This window comes from Sorghum bicolor, chromosome 9 (assembly GCF_000003195.3).
Source record: "Sorghum bicolor cultivar BTx623 chromosome 9, Sorghum_bicolor_NCBIv3, whole genome shotgun sequence".
Taxonomy (NCBI): Eukaryota; Viridiplantae; Streptophyta; class Magnoliopsida; order Poales; family Poaceae; genus Sorghum; species Sorghum bicolor.
Genome location: NC_012878.2, coordinates 58,865,079 through 58,881,387, shown reverse-complemented (window position 1 = coordinate 58,881,387; position 16,309 = coordinate 58,865,079). Strand labels below are relative to the sequence as shown.

General features: G+C 42.7%; 2 protein-coding genes across 2 annotated transcripts; one reads left to right on the top strand and one right to left on the bottom strand.

Annotated features, from left to right (window-relative positions):
• LOC110430498 (luminal-binding protein-like) lies at positions 202–1,918 on the bottom strand. The gene is made up of 3 exons (XM_021448219.1): positions 1,876–1,918; positions 924–1,748; positions 202–844 (listed from the first exon to the last, which is right to left on the bottom strand). The coding sequence occupies exons 1-3, from the start codon at positions 1,916–1,918 to the stop codon at positions 378–380; spliced, it is 1,335 nt and encodes a 444-aa protein (XP_021303894.1). The 3' UTR covers positions 202–377.
• On the top strand, positions 8,604–12,036 carry LOC8065316 (strigolactone esterase D14). The gene is made up of 2 exons (XM_002441574.2): positions 8,604–9,157; positions 11,188–12,036. The coding sequence occupies exons 1-2, from the start codon at positions 8,808–8,810 to the stop codon at positions 11,702–11,704; spliced, it is 867 nt and encodes a 288-aa protein (XP_002441619.1). The 5' UTR covers positions 8,604–8,807; the 3' UTR covers positions 11,705–12,036.

Below are 16,309 nucleotides of genomic sequence, written 5' to 3'. Positions count from 1 at the left end.
TAAAAGACAATGTTATATTTTTAATAGATAATTGTTTATTAATAAAATTTTATCTGAATATATTCATGTGAGATCTTGTTTTAAAGGATTTATTATAAGAAATTTGATGGTGTGATTGAAATTTAATTTGGATGTTTGGTTTAAGAGTTATGACTTTTTTTAATTCGTTAAAAAGTCATTTGCATGTGGGTGAGTAGCTGATGGGACAGCCTGTCATCTGTCCGCAGCCACGCCTGTCTTGCTATTGACGCGGGTTACAGTGACCAATAGCCCAGATTCAGAGTGCTAGCTTCTATACAGCCTATACGCGCAATACCCAGGCGGGAAATATTGGGCGAGAGTTGCCGGACGACATATTCGGTCCGAACGGCCGGACTCTAAGACCGCCCATGGATGATGGCCTCCTGTGCCTCCACTCCCTTGCGGCTGTTGGGCTCCCTGCCACCCATGTAGTCCTGGACGAGCTGCCGGAGCTTGGGGATCCTCGCGCTGCCGCCGGCGAGGACGATTTCGTCCACCACCACCATGTCCGGCTGCCGACGACCGCTCCTTGTCAGCGCCCCGTCCACCAACGCCATGGCTCTGTCCAACAGGTCCTGGTTCAGCTCCTCCAACTTGGCCCGCGTAAGGAGCTCGGAGAAGCTGCCGGCGCCGGCGCCGATTCCGTCGAGGTCGACCTGCACCAGCGTCTCCTCCTGGTCGCTCAGTGCCTTCTTGGCGTACTCGCAGGCCACCCTTAGGCTGCCGAGCGCCTTGCCGTCCTCGTCCTGCCGAATGTCCCACTGATGCCGCTGCTTGATGAGCTCCGCCATGTAGTCCACAATCCTCGCCGTCAAGTCGTCGCCTGCTTTGCTTGATGGATGGAGTGAATGCAATTGAAGAAGACGACGATGGTCGGTCGCGTACAGTCAGTCAGTACCTACCTCCCAAGAAGTAATCATGTTGCGAATAGTCGTAACGAGCCGTGCCGTTGACGAACTTGAAGATGGTGGCGTCGGACGTGCGGCCGCCGACGCGGAAGACAAGGATGGTCTTGCCGTCGCCCTGCTCCGTCTCCGTGTGGTGGCCGTACGCCGCGGCCGCCGCGATCTGCTGGTCGATGGCCTTGACGCCGCCGCCCCAGAAGCCGCCCCAGCTGCTCGCCGTATGCACCACGTCCTGCCTCCCACGGTAGGTGAGGTGATGGGGTACGGCGATGACACCGTGCCTGATGTCGCGGCCCAGGTGCGCCTCCGCCTTATGCTTCAGCTCCGCGATCAGGACGCCGGCGAGATGCGCCACGGAGAAAACCTTCACCTGCTGGTCCGCCTGTACCTGGACCTGGATGCCGGCCCATCCCAGCCACTCCACAAACTTGTACGGCACAAGCTCCATGGCTCTCGTCACCTCACGCTGCTCAAGCCTTCGCTCCATGAAGCGCATGAAGCCCGAGATGGCCGTCCCGGGGCTGACGGCGGCGTGGTTCATGGCGGCCTCGCCGGCGAGGGTGCCGTTCTCCGTGACGGCCACCCAGGACGGGATGCAAAGCTGGTAGTAGTTGCCCCCTGCCCCTGTCGCGGGATCCACGTCGTAGCCGGCGATGCACGAGTTGGTGTTGCCGAGGTGGATGGCCGCCGCGGTGCCCAGATCGAAGGGCGCCGACCCATGGATGTTGCGGTACAACGCGCAGTACTCCCACGGGACGTCTTGGACCCCAAACGCCGGCACGGGCATGGGGATCCCGAACGCCGCCGCCGCTGCCGCCCCCGCTGCAAGATCGCCATCATCGACATGTGAACGTTTCTTTCTTTCTTTCTTTCTTTCTTTCTTTCTTTCTTTCTTTCTTTCTTTCAAACACAAGCAGAATCATCAAGAACAATTAAGAAGCTTCCATACCCATGAGTAGCACAAGGATCACGAGAAGACGTCCGGCGGCCATCGTATACCCAGCCGGCGAGTTTGGTCGATGTCGACGGAGGTGACGACGACGATCATATATGCACTGTCACTGTCAGGACCTGTGGGACCAGGACATGTCACCCGACGACGTAGGGCCGTCGGATCGGGATCTACTGTGCTATGCCTTCTCTTTCTCCTCCTTTCCCTATTTCCTACTATTTCCTATTCCTACTACTAGTCGAATATTGGGTCAATTTAGTTCCCCATTTAAACAAAAAAAATAGATTTTGTCCCATCATTTTATATAATAGAATTAAACATCATCTAAAAATTTGGCAAAATAACCTGACACCAACACTCAGTGTTTTGTTGGGGATAAGGTTGAATGGGATGGTGGCATCCATGTTTTCTAGGATGAGATCATCTCCATCTCTTTTTGCTTGAAAATAGAGTCATGCATGTCATGTGTTTCGTATGAGGGACGAGAACGAAGAGCATATATGAGCGTTGTTGATGGTGAAAGTTTCAGAAACGCCTCCCACGCAAAAGATCCAGGTACGGAGGTTTCATATGTTTTTATGCAGTGACTCAGAAGGTGCGTTGAAGCCGGCCTTGTGTAGTTCTCAAATTTTTTTGCAAAATTCTTCAGATTTTTCATCACATCGAATCTTGCGGTATATGCATTGAGCATGAAATATAAATAAAAGAAAATAACTAATTACACAGTTTACCTATAATTTGCAAGATGGATCTTTTGAACCTAGTTAGTCCATGATTGGACAATATTTGTTAAATACAAATGAAAATACTATAGTATCTATTTTGAAAAAAATTGGAACTATAGTCCTAATGTGCGAGACAATCCCTCACCTTCGACACTCGTGTAAGGCCTTGTTTAGTTACACCCGAAAATCTACAAACTTATTTTTCGTCACATCGAATCTTACGGTATATGCATGAAGTATTAAATACAGATAAAAAACTAATTGCATAGTTTATCTGTAATTTGCAAGACGAATCTTTTGAGCCTAGTTAGTTCATAATTAAATAATAATTGTCGTCAGTCACAAGCTTGTGAACGGATAGGAGGTTCTTAATTGCTAATGTGAGGGAAATGTAGCACATTTTTTATCATTTGATAGGATTAGAGGATTGTTAGAAGCAGCTATAGTGGAATGTCCAATATGAGAAATTAACACACCTAGTCCATCATTTGCTACCTGCACTGTTTTGTTCGCTTGAACTTATTTGTTAAATTTGTTAGTTATTTAATAATATTTTTTTACAATAAATCAGTGAGCAGTAATATTTTTTTTTCACAATAAATAAATTAGGGAGCAGTGCTTTTTGTGACGACATGTGTGCTGATTGGTACGCCGTTGGCCCGTTGAAACGAAACGATGCCTTGTCTTCCGTCCTCCTCATGCAGTCCTGCTAAAGCTGTAGACGTATGTGTGCAGACTGACAGAGGCACAAAGAAGGCATATCAACAGAGGCACATGCATGGTGACACTTCCCAAAGACCGAGAGAGGCAATTATTTATGCCATCAAAAACTATTCTCTTCCATTCAAAGAGTACGTCATTTTTTTTAATGAGTACACCCCCATTGAAATTATTAATAAAAAGAAGTATAGAACCAGTACGGGTACAAGTAATAAAGTTACAAATACAAAAACAGGGAATGGTAGAAACTGGAGCACTACTAGCTAAGTAGGGAACAAAAGAGCTAGAGTATGTCATTGTAAAATCTAAATTCCCTTCATTAATTACCATTGCTTCTAATATTGCTTCCCATAAATATCACAAACCGATCGATCCATTTCCTTAGGGAGGCAGGTTAAATTGCATGAATGGCCACGTATAACGTTGAAACGTGTGGTGGCTATTTAGACTTTTTTTTTTTCCTGAAACTGAAGTGGTTTCCTTTCATTGAAATGCCTTTGGTAAGTTTGACGCGTTCCGTTGCATCGACAAAGGGGCTCAAAATTTGATCTTTTAATCTGCTCTCTCCAAAGGATCGATTCTGGAAACTGAAGTGGTTTCCTTTCATTTTGCTGATCAATTAAAAAGAGTAAATTAATAAAAAAGAGACGCCTTTGGTAATTTGCTCTCTTAAATACCACAAAGGGATTTTTTTGCAACCAAAAAAGAAAAAGAAAAAGAAACAGAGGGATCGGAAAGAATGGGGGGAAAAAACATGCACGGAGAGCATGCAGTGAAATGGGCCAGCACTAGGAGATTAGCTACAAGGCCGTGGGCCGGAATAACGAGATGCATCGACGATCCCCGATGCACACTACACATACATACATACAGGAGTAAGTACTGTATGCGCTAGCTATACGTACGTAACGTCTATACCAAACAATCAGAATACGTCGACAAGAGAGCTTCCACGCATGGATGCACATCTTGGTGTGGCCGATATTATATCTGGGGTCGATCGGTCGCTGTATATATATACTACTTCCTCTCGTTTACTGTACAAGAAATCAATGCAAACACACGTTTATTCTCCGGCCGATTATTGCTCCGCACCTGTCGTCGTTTCTGAAATCAGTGATTATGAATGCGCACGCATGGCGGTGCATGGAGTACTGATGAAGGTAGTATATATGTAGCCATCACTGGGATTTCCGTACGTGCCGACAAATCTTGGGACGACACCTTCGAAACACATGCATGCATCCTGTCACGTTACAGCTTCTGTCGTCCCGAGGAGGCAGGTATTACTTCAATCACACACATTCTATAATCTGAACTACTATATATATATATATATATATATATATATATATATAATAGGGAAAAATGGCTACCGGACATGCAAAGTGGTGACCATTGCTGGAAGACACTTTTTTATGTAACACTCACCACCAAAACAATTGCCATTTGTAAACCATAAGGCCAACGGCTATGAAATTTTAACAGCAACAAGATACGATAGTTATCTACAAATCATCTAATACTCACTTCCATAGAAAATCTCGTTAAGGATACGAAATCATGTCCACCAGCAAATCATGGCTGTTAAGGTTGCTGGTGGACATGATTTCATGTCCTTAACAAGATTTTCTATGGAAGTGAGTATTAGATGATTTGTAGATAACTATCATATCTTGTTGCTGTTAAAATTTCATAGCCATTGGCCTTATGGTTTACAAATGACAACTGTTTTGGTGGTGAGTGTTACATGAAAAAGTGTCTTTCAGCTAATGCGCGCCACTTTGCATGTCCGGTGGCCAAATGCCCCTATATTATAATCTAGGTTATGATCTATAATACGATAATAAGAGCACCTCCAAAGGCTTTGGCAAATTGACTTGGCATTTGTTGTTGTTTGCAAACTCCCATAACAAAATGCAAAGGATAAAAATAGGTCATCTCCAAGGAAATTGGCATTTGGACTTGGCAAAGGATAAAAATAGAAGGTCTCCAGGCGTGCGTGCTTTCCTCGCTCGTGACTTTGCTCGCGCGATCGGGTTTGCAAAGCCGTCCACAGTTTGACATTTTTGTCAAGTTTGCTCCCTCATTTGCCAAGTTGCCCAAATTGCAAACTCCAAATGCAAAACCGTTGGATACCTCTTTTGGAACTTTTTGGCAAATTACTCAAATGCAAAACCCTTGGAGATGCTCTAAGAGTGTTTGTAATCTTGGATTATTTATGGTTCAAGTTTCGAGTCACTATTGGAATGAAGATGATCCAAACAAAAAAGGAAAGAAAATAGGATGAAGAGGGCAGAAGAAAGAAGAATGCATCAAAATTCGACGAACCAATACCCAAATGACTCCACCCTGAGACAGACTCTTCTACTCTGCAAGCTCGCTTGTGACAAGGTTAGGATTTATATAGTCCTTCACTAAAAGTCTTGAGTATGATACATCATATTTTTCAGTCCCCCTTAACTAAAAGTCTTGGTTCCGCAACTGACTCCTCACTTGACACCTCCATAGGATATAAATGAATAATTGACATCGACAAGATAGAGATAAGGTGTTTCTTAATTTCTGGAGTCTCATCGCCGCCAAATAATTGCAGTGGAGAGTTGCAAACAGTTATAGTTGCTCGACAACAACGTCTCTCCTGTGGAGTTTTCTGAGCCCAAATCTAATTGGATGCTATGCGGTGTAAATCAAACTGGGATCTTAATTAAAATACATAGCTTGGGCACACATCACTGCAATAGAGTTAATGGGATTTTTCTAACTTTGCACGTAAGGGCATAGCATTAATTACTAGATTGTTTTTGCGAATAAAAGGCCCATTCACTTATCATGAAAAGGCATGGAAGTACTGTTCGCTGATTTATTAATTACTGTTCACTGATGTATTATGAAACTACTCCTAAATAGCTAACAGATTTGATAGATAAGCTTAAACGAACATACTTTTTGAGAACAGGGGGTAGCTAGTTGTTACCTGGGCAGATTAAATAAACAGACGATGAAGTTTTATATTTCGATACGATCGGTGCAACTAACTGCTCTTTTGCAGATAGAGTATACCTCTTGGTTGGGGCCGGCCGGCCGGCAGAGATATATATACATGATTGGATAACTGCAAAATTAAAGCGAAGTTCATTTTTCTCAAACAAAAGGCCCTCGTTTTTTCTATTGGGTTCGTTATTTAATTATACGTACTTGTTGTATTAATCTGGCTGTCACGAGCTAGCCAGTCATGCATGTCTCACTCGTGACGACATGGACCACAATTGAAAAGGCCGGCCGGCACCAATTAATTGTATATTATATATTAATAAATAATGCATCGAAAAGTTGAGTTTTGGAGGCATTCGATGGATATACTATATGATATTTGATGGCAGGCAACGGTTTGACAACGTATCTGTGACGTGCATGATACGGACGGCCGGACTTTGTTGAAAAAATGCATCAGATCGATCACTCGATCAATGTGGAGAAGGAGTACGTTGGTTGCATTGTGCCCCGTCCCAGTCTTAGCATTTATTTGTTCCATCATTTTTTTCTGTTTTTGTGGCTCTCCTTTGCATCAGCCTACTATTATCTTGTTGCGGCCTATGTTATGTCTTGTGCTGACCACTACTGGCCTTAATTGCGTGCACGATCTGGAATTCATCTTATCTTTGTTTTTCCCTTTTTACTATTGTTTTTCCAAATTAAAATGTGCATCATAACCTTTTTTTTAAAATGAAATATAGCACAACACAGACCTAGATATTTGTATATATGCACGCAAACTCATCTTATTTTTCTACTTAATGAAATACACGTTAAGTCATATTCTTAAAAAAAAATTCACCTTATTTCATTGAACACCTCCAAAATACTGCATCGGTAGAAGATACTATAACCCGCATCAAGTCAAAAACTTCACTATGGGTAATCTAGCTAGTTGAGCTACCCTCAATTTGTTTTATATTATTTTAGAAACAACGGACTATTATATACCTCATAGTCATGTGTAGTAAGAATATAAGAAGAAGCAAGACAAAGACAGTAGGGCAATCATGGATGTCGATCTGGTATTCGTGTGCATATCAGTCTATAGAAATCCATACCAAAATTTGATGTATTCCCTCCATCCAATTTTTTTTGTAATTCTCTTTTTTTTTGGAAAGTCAAACTAAATGTTGACCAATTTTATATAAAAATGTGCTGATGTTCATGATACAAAATAAGTACCATTAAATTAGTTAGAAAATATATTTTTATATAATAAATTTATTTGAAGATATAAATACTAATACTATTTACTACAAATTTGGTCCAACTTAAGCTAATTTGACCGGTATGGATCCGATAATACATTCTTTTGTGAATAGAGGAGATACATAGATGTATCGGTGTGACATACACTTCCACCTTAATTTGAAGCTATTGGTGGCCTTACATGGTTAAGTGGATAGACAAATTAAATTGTGCAGTATATCTATGCGTCATCATTAAGTCAAGATGCCCATCAGCTGTTGTTGATGAATGATGATCAATTATGTATTTACAGATAGAAAAATAAAATAAAAAGGCAAAGCAGCTAGCTAGCGGAAGGGTTGGTGTGACACGGCACCTACAACCGTTGGCCGTTGGTGCTACACGACAGTGCAGCACTTTCTGGGGACTGCAACGGAATCTCTGGCCTGGGTCCACTCGCCCCTGCAGTTTGGACTTTTGGACTGCGATTGGACTGGGATTGGGATTGGGTTTGATTGGATGGATTGGGAATGGGATTGGATGGATGCTCAAACATGCCGTACTGCAGCATGCTTTCCAAAATTTTGCCGTCTTAAATTATGCCAACTTATATGTAATTTTGTAAATACAAAAAAGTTTTATTTAAACACAGATATATGATAATAACAACACTATAATTTTGTATCACAGAAGTCATACACTAACAGCAGTTTGGCCTATAGATCATCTAATTGCAAGATATGTTTTGTCCAATTTTCCAAAGTAAATAAATATTTCTCCTATTACTATATAATAATTATAATCTAGATCGACAACCACACAGGCCTATTTGACAGGGAAACAGTTTTTGAGAGAGAAGTTATTCTCTAGTTCACTAAAATGAACTAAAAGGCTAGGAGCTAAAAAAAAAAAGTAGCTTCTCTTGATTCTCTGTGAAGTGATTTTCCATCGTGATTTTGAGAGTTTATACTAAAAAATCAAAGAGGATCACTTTCAGCCACAAAATCACTTCCCTTAGAAAATAAGCTTCTATAGAGAATCAAAAAGCTCTACCAAACTGGCTCTCAACAACTACTTTGAAGTACCGTAGCAAATTCTGAATCCTGTCAGTGGCTAGTGATGATGCGCTCATCCTTCCTATATATAAATATGTATACTAGTACATCCCAACGGTGTGTAGGCAGAGCGAGACGCCAAAGCTAGCACAGTAGTCTCCTGGGCTTTTCCCCGGCCGGCGGCAAGGCAACTAGGCAAGCAATGCGGTGGTACGCGAACGTGAAGGAGGTCGGCGGCGGCGACACGACGGTGGTGCTGGCGCACGGCTACGGCGCCAACCAGACGCTGTGGGACAAGCTCCTGCCGGCTCTCTCCGAGCACCACAGGGTCATCCTCTTCGACTGGGACTTCACCGGCGCCGGTGACGACGAAGAGGCAGGGCGGTACACGTTCGGCAGGTTCGCCGACGACCTGATCGCGCTCATGGACGACAAGGGGGTGCGCGGCGCGGTGGTGGTGGGGCACTCCATGTCCGCCATGGCCGCCTGCATCGCCTCCGTCAGGAGGCCTGACCTCTTCGCCCACCTCGTCCTCCTCTGCGCGTCCCCCAGGTACGGTGAGCTAGCTACTCCTGCTGCACGCCATGATCGATCTCTTCTGCTCTTGTGCCGTGCTTTTCTGCGAGAGTGTGCAGGCATGCATGGGCCCGGCCGGGGTGCTGTTCCGACGAACAGTGTAAAAATCACGATGACTACAGTATTGTAGAAGATGGGTAATTAATACAACGGGGCCATATTTTTTTTTTAAAAAAAAGAAAGAAAGAGAAAGTCTTTTTGATTTTCATTAGTATATGGTAAAATTTATTTATAGGAAGATGCTTGTTACCAATGCAAAGCATGGATAGCAAAGTGTGTTTAACCCACCTCGATCTGGTTTTCATTATATATACTCGATCATAAACATCGATCTGCGTACGTAGTAGACAGAAACCATGATCGGTCCTCGATCTGGTTCCTCTCCCGCGAGTCAGCAGCCATGCATGGTACCTGGATTGTAGCTAATAAGTTGCCTGCTAGATCATCATGAACCAAACAGAAACAGGCTTGCAATTTCGGTTCTTCCGATCCCCATCCTCTCAACCTTTTGGTCTTAATTATGTACTACACCTAGCTATTATTATGGCCCGTCAGCGTCTGTCCACTTCAGCATATAGGCACAGCAGTCGGCCATGCACAAGTCACGGTCATCGCAGCGACTGGGAAGCCTCTAGAAATCATATGCGTGTCTAAGTGTAATACCTCCGTCCGCAGAAGAATGTAATTATGGGAAGTGTCCAAATTTATATTAAATAGTATTAAAATTTATATATTTAAATAAATTTATTATAAAAATATATTCTATAACTAATTTAATGGTGCTCCAACTCAACAACATCTTCAAAAGAAGAGCTAGAGGAACCATGCCAAACGTCTAAGACTATCTCCAACAGAGTTGGCAAAATGCTACCCAAACTCAAAATCCGTCTTCTATAGTATTTTGCGTCCTCAAATCACGCTCCAATGGAGGATGCAAACGCAACATGCATTTTGGGTACGAGGCCAAACAGAAGGCATATATGTGTCACCTCTGTGCACGACGCAAATCTCTGGCGCTGGGGTCCTCCTCTCTCTTCTCCCACCCCCACTCCGGTAGCTGGAGCGCGGGGAGGTCCGGCGACCGCGGACGACGACGTCGATGCAGGACCGCGGCGTTGGCAAGGCGCGGCCAGGCGAGCCCATGGATAGCGCTCGGCCAGACGAGCCCGACGACGGTGAAGCGGTCTGGCGCTGCCAGATCTGCCCGCGAGCGACGCTCGGCGAGGGGACGGGCCGACGCTCAGCGGCGGAGCTCTGCAGGGGCTCGGTGGCGGAGCTCAGCAGGGAGCTTGGCGGGGAGGGGGCGGGCCGGAGCTCGGTGGGGAGCACGGCAGCGGAGTTCGGTGGGGAGGAGGCAGGTTGGCGCTCGCGCGGAGAGCTTGGCGAGGAGGGGGTGGGTCGGAGCTCGGCGGCGGAGCTCTGTTTTGCGTTCGCCGTTGGAGTTCAGCAATTTTTGGTGCTTTGTTTCTTCGCTGCGCGTGACCCAAATGGTCAAATAGGTCCCGTGTTTGGGTCGCCATAGTCTAAGGAGGAGTCTAAATATCATCCGAGCATCGTAGACGTTTTCAGCGCCAAAATTTGTTGCATTAAATTTATGCCTTAGGGATCATGGATACTCGATAGACAATTTGTAAACTTATACTCCTTCCATAGTCCTCAAATATAAGAGGTTTTAAGTTAACCTAAGTCAAATCTATAGGTGTTTTAGTATTTGGTCAAGAAAAGAAGGCTCTACGTCAATCCTTATATTGTACAAATTAATTTTGAGGGCAATTGTACCAAACTAATTACAGAAGGGTTAATAAATTCAGAAAATACTTTGAAGAAAAACATCTATAGATTAGGATGAAGCAAACAGGGCAATTCATTAATTAATCTCTAGAAAGTTAAACGTGCATGACCATATATAACGCGAGATCTGACCACCCAACTAATGATGGATTGGGCCGGATGAGCATTATATTCTAGCTAGGGATGATCTTTGATGTCATCAATCGATCGATCAGGTACCTGGACTCGCCGTCGGAGGGGTACGTGGGCGGCTTCGACAGGGCGAGCATCGACGGCATGCTGGGCGCCATGTCGTCGGACTTTGTCGCCTGGGTGAAGGGCTTCGTCCCCAACGCCGCCGGCGGCGACTCGTCCGCCGCCGTGGCGCTGGAGCAGAGTTTCCTGTCGATGCACCGGAGCGTGGCGCTGGAGGTGGCCCGGATGATCTTCCTGGGCGACCAGCGCGGGGTCCTCGACGCCGTGGCCGCGCCGTGCACCGTCGTCCAGGTGGCGGGCGACTTCGCGGCGCCCCCCGCCGTGGCGGAGTACATGAGGCAAAGGATGATGACGAGGTCCCCGGAGGCGGAGGCGGAGGTGGAGGTGGTGGTCATGGACTCCGTCGGCCACTTCCCGCAGCTCGTCGCGCCGCAGCAGCTGCTCGCCGTGCTCCAGCGCGTGCTCCAGCGTGAAGAGGAGGACGAGCAGGCGGGTGAAGCGGCCAAGGTGGTGGATGGCATCGATGTCATGGCCTAGCTAGGTACAAGGCGATCGATCGAGACGACGTCGCCGGCCTCCCTTCCCTGCTCATACCCTGTTTTGGGCTCTCGTTGTTCTGTTCCTAATTAATGTACCTTGTGCGCGCGCGCGCGCACGCACGCACTTGAAGCATGCATGCATGCATCGATCTTGTGCTATACTATGCCTATATATGCGTTGTTGCGAGGTGCCTCGGCGTGTGTCGCATTGTACTTGTAAGTTGTAACACGCGTGGCAGAGGCCATACCATTTGTATATTTTGTGCAGCTGATCGAATATGTGCAGCGCACGCACTTTCTGCAAGGCCTCAACTGACAAAAACGTTATCCACACACACACACACACACACACAAAAGAGAGCTCGATGGCAGTATGTAATATAATGTGAGCCTAACACTACCACTACAATCTCCACCACTATAATGTGAGCAGCCAAGTCTAATTTGATGCTCATACGGTCTAAATCAAACCGGCCGGGCTCTTAATTAAAATCCCTAGCTTGGGTACACATCACTGCAGCACAGTGTTAGTATTAATACAAGTTGTTAGATAAAGAGCCTATTTAATCTTATACATGATGTGAGACCCAGCTTATTGGGCCAAGTTGGGCCGAGCTAAATTCGGGTTACTCTAGCATTGAGTTACTGCAGCGACGAAGTTTAGCACCATACTAGGGCCTTGTTTAGTTCCCAAAAAATTTTATAAAATTTTTCAGATTCTCTATCACATCAAATCTTTAGACGCATGCATGGAGTACTAAATATAGACGAAAATAAAAACTAATTGCACAGTTTGATCGGAATTGACGAGACGAATCTTTTAAGCCTAGTTAGTTCATGATTGAACAATATTTGTCAAATACAAACGAAAGTGCTACAATGTCAATTTCCCAAAACTTTTTGGAACTAAACAAGGCCTAGGAATTTTGAGGAAAGCTGAGCCAGCTTAAAAGCCTGGATCTGAGAGGCTGTTAACTCTGCATTGATCCTTTTACACGAAGCGAGGATGAAAGCGTAAGAGAGTTAATTAGCAGGTGTGGTTCATTCAACATGTAGAGTGGACCTTAGCCATCTTCTTAGGTCGGGGCGTTACACATGATACACCTGATAGTTTACTAGCTGCTAAATGTTAGCTGAGATTATATTTCAATCTTTTGCTGATAAATCATCCCCAATATAGTGGTATTGATGCTCACCAATAATACCTTTTTTAGTGACTAAGGAAGATACTTCAACAGATCATCAATAATCTTCTCCAATATATGGGACCCATATATCAGAATAGAGGATATGGAAGGAAAAAGATGATATTGTGGTCCCAGCACCATTAGGAGAGATGCAACTCCCCTTTTATTTGAGGGGGGATGGAAGAGATATTGGTGACAAAAAAAAGAGCTATTCGAGAGCTGCTGGAGTAACAAAATTGCCCATCTCTCCCTATATGACTGTTTTATAGGGATGAGAGTTGGTATTGGTGAGCTGCTAGAGATGCTCTAAGAGTACTACATACCTTTCTATCCCAAAAAGCTATAATTCTAACTATAATAAATGTGGACAAACATAGTAGTTAAAGTAATATTTTTCTTAAGACCGGAGAGCGAGGGTAGCTAACAAGATAGATAATAGTTAACTTGATGGACCAAGCGTACGAATTTAAAAGAAACTTTAAGGGCATATTTGATTCCTTGCATGTGGCTCAACTAGGCTCATGGGATGCAACAACTGATGACTTGTTTGACATAGCTTAACTTCACTAGTAAAGGTGTTTTTTTAGAAAATAGTTTCATGAGCAACTTTCTAGATGAAACTGAGTTGTTTTGAAAAAAGTGTTTAATAAAATAGCTTTACGAGTTACTGCATGCATAGATGAGAGAGAAATAAGGGAGAGAGCTGCAATAAGCTAATTTTTTTAGCTTCATCTAACTCATGTCTTTGTGAGAGGAGAAAAAAACAGCTCTATTTTAGAAATAAGTGTTTAGCTCTGTACCAAACATAGCCCGAATGTTGGTTAGATGCGTCGATGTTTAGGCCTGGTTCACGTGATGCAAAAAGCGTCCTTGAGCCAGGCTCTATAGATATTGGATAGAGCATTTCCTGGCAGAGTCAGGTTCGCCTGGTACATGAGGTGCATGCGGAGAGGCTATACATGCCAAAAAGTCATCGACTCAGCCTATTTGAACTTACGCAAGCAATCTAATGTAGGGTCCTTACATGTATTCGGCATGGTTGTAGAGAGTCTGGTTGTTGCGACGAGCTAGGCTACGATGTCCGTTTGGTTTGTAGCCTGGGATGGTTTATTGAAGGACCATCCAAAACTACATCCGAGGCTAAGATTCCATTTGGTTGGAGTTACTTGTTCATCCTGTCCGTCATGTGCTGGCCACTATTAGTTGCTCAGTCTGTAGAACGAGTTTATTTCGTGAAAAAGCATCGGTCCATCTCACGAATGGACAAAACCGCAACGGCATGCACAAGCATGTCTTATCTGGTCCTTGGGTCGCCCTTTAAGATTCGTAACAGTCAACGCTGCTAGTGTAGTACCATTGTTCTTTCCCACTTGTTTCCCGTCCGCATTTGATTCCAGATCCAGATACCGAGACACACTGCGCACGCACATGGAACTCCTACTGCTCTCACTCCACCTATGTTTTGTTGTTTTTATCATTTTATTTCCTACGCGCCGTTCCTCACTCTTTCTCCCATTAGGCCTTTTCATTACTCTGTGCAGCCATCTTTTGAGTTGCCTTTTTTTTTACCATCAAAAGTCATTAACGGACTTTAAAAAATTCACAGCCAGTTGTATGTTTTCTTTTTTCTTTTCTAAATTCACATTTGACTTTATTTTTTTCCCAGGTCATGTTACTTAAACTTTATTAATACTTAAATCTTTTTTCCTAAATTCATTTGGACTCTAATTTTTTTCCAGATTATGTTTTGAATAGTTTGTAAAATACCGAAAATTAAAACTATTATTGTTACTTAAAATACTTAAATCCTTTTTTTCTAATTCCATTTGGACTCTAATTTTAAGTTGATTATAAATATATCAAATAATATTAAAAATTTGTATCTGCAAATAAGTATATTATAAAAATATATTTTATGCTCAATCTAATGATACATATTACATATGATAAATATTATTAGTATATTTTTATATACATTTAGTCAAAATTTTAAGGTTTGACTTCTCGGGAAATAAGATGTGTATTTATTTATGGACGAAGGAGTATATTTTTGGCATTCTAACCATATTTTATTGAAAGGACCTTGTTTAGATCTAACTTTTTTTATTTCGACAGTGTAGCACTTTCGTTTATACTCTCTCTGTCCCTAAATAACTGTCGTTTACCCTTCCCGAGAAATAACTTTAATTACATATATAAAAAAAATTAATAGTTATGGTACATAATTAGTATCATTAGAAAGATATTTAAATTTAGTTTTTTGATAAATTTATTTAAAAATATAAATGTTGCACGTATCTTAAAAAATGTTATATTATGCCTGCACCGCACTACTCTTCCCCCATTCAGAGCAACTCCAACAGATATGTTATCTTGTTATTTAGGCTATTTTTACATTTTTAAAGCAAAATTAAAGTACAACAAGTGTGTTATCTGGTTTGCTAAAATAGCAAGTTTGCTATTCATAAACTTTCGCTTGTCATATATAGCATGTCGTCCCCACTAGCTATCCTATACAAAAATTGTTGTGGAACTCTATATTTTAATTGAGTTTTTTATTTTACACAATGACTAAATCTTATAGTTTAAAATATAATTTTATCTAATCTCTTCGAGATGCTCTCATCTCCTCATGCTTTCATTTTCCCAGCTGTACAAGCAGGCTTAAAGCCTTTGGCGCAGATCTAAAATAAGAGGGAAACAAAATAATTTATAAAAGAAAGCTCAATAAAATAAACAAAAAGATAACAACAAATTGAAGGAAGATAATAATGAATTCTATGGAAAAAATTGCAAATAAATTGAAGGACGGAAGGAATGGAATTTCCTACTAACCTGATCAGCTTTGCTAAATTAGACTAGAATAACCCGAGATAAATAATATTGTGGAAGATAAGGAAAGTGTCTGTTAGGTAGGAGCAGAAAATGCAAGGCAGAACACAAAATCGAGACGCCGGCAAGGTTTCGCTAAGTTACATAAAATTAAACAAAATATAAAAAACAGTGAGTAGATGTAAAAATAATTAAGAGATGGAAGAAAAAAACTAGAACTGGAAGTCGAGAAGTCGAATCAGGACAAGGGTTTCTTTCTGCTAAGTTAGATTATAAAAAATGAGATAAGAAATATTGGGCAAGAGAAGGAGACGGATCTGAAGGGAGAGCAAAATCAAAATCAAAATCTTGCGCAAAATCAAGAGGTGCAAATCCTGTGCAGAATCTAGCGGTGCGGGTGAATCTCCATATAGTAGATTCTTAAAAAAGATAGTTAGGATATAGAATATTAGAATGAAGAGGGAATGAGAGATAGGATATCTAAGAGCCGTCGGTGCAAATTAAAAACGAACCAGACGTACAAACTACAAGCAGGTTTACAGCCTAAATCAATCACAAAAGATTAAAAAAAAGTACAGAGCAGA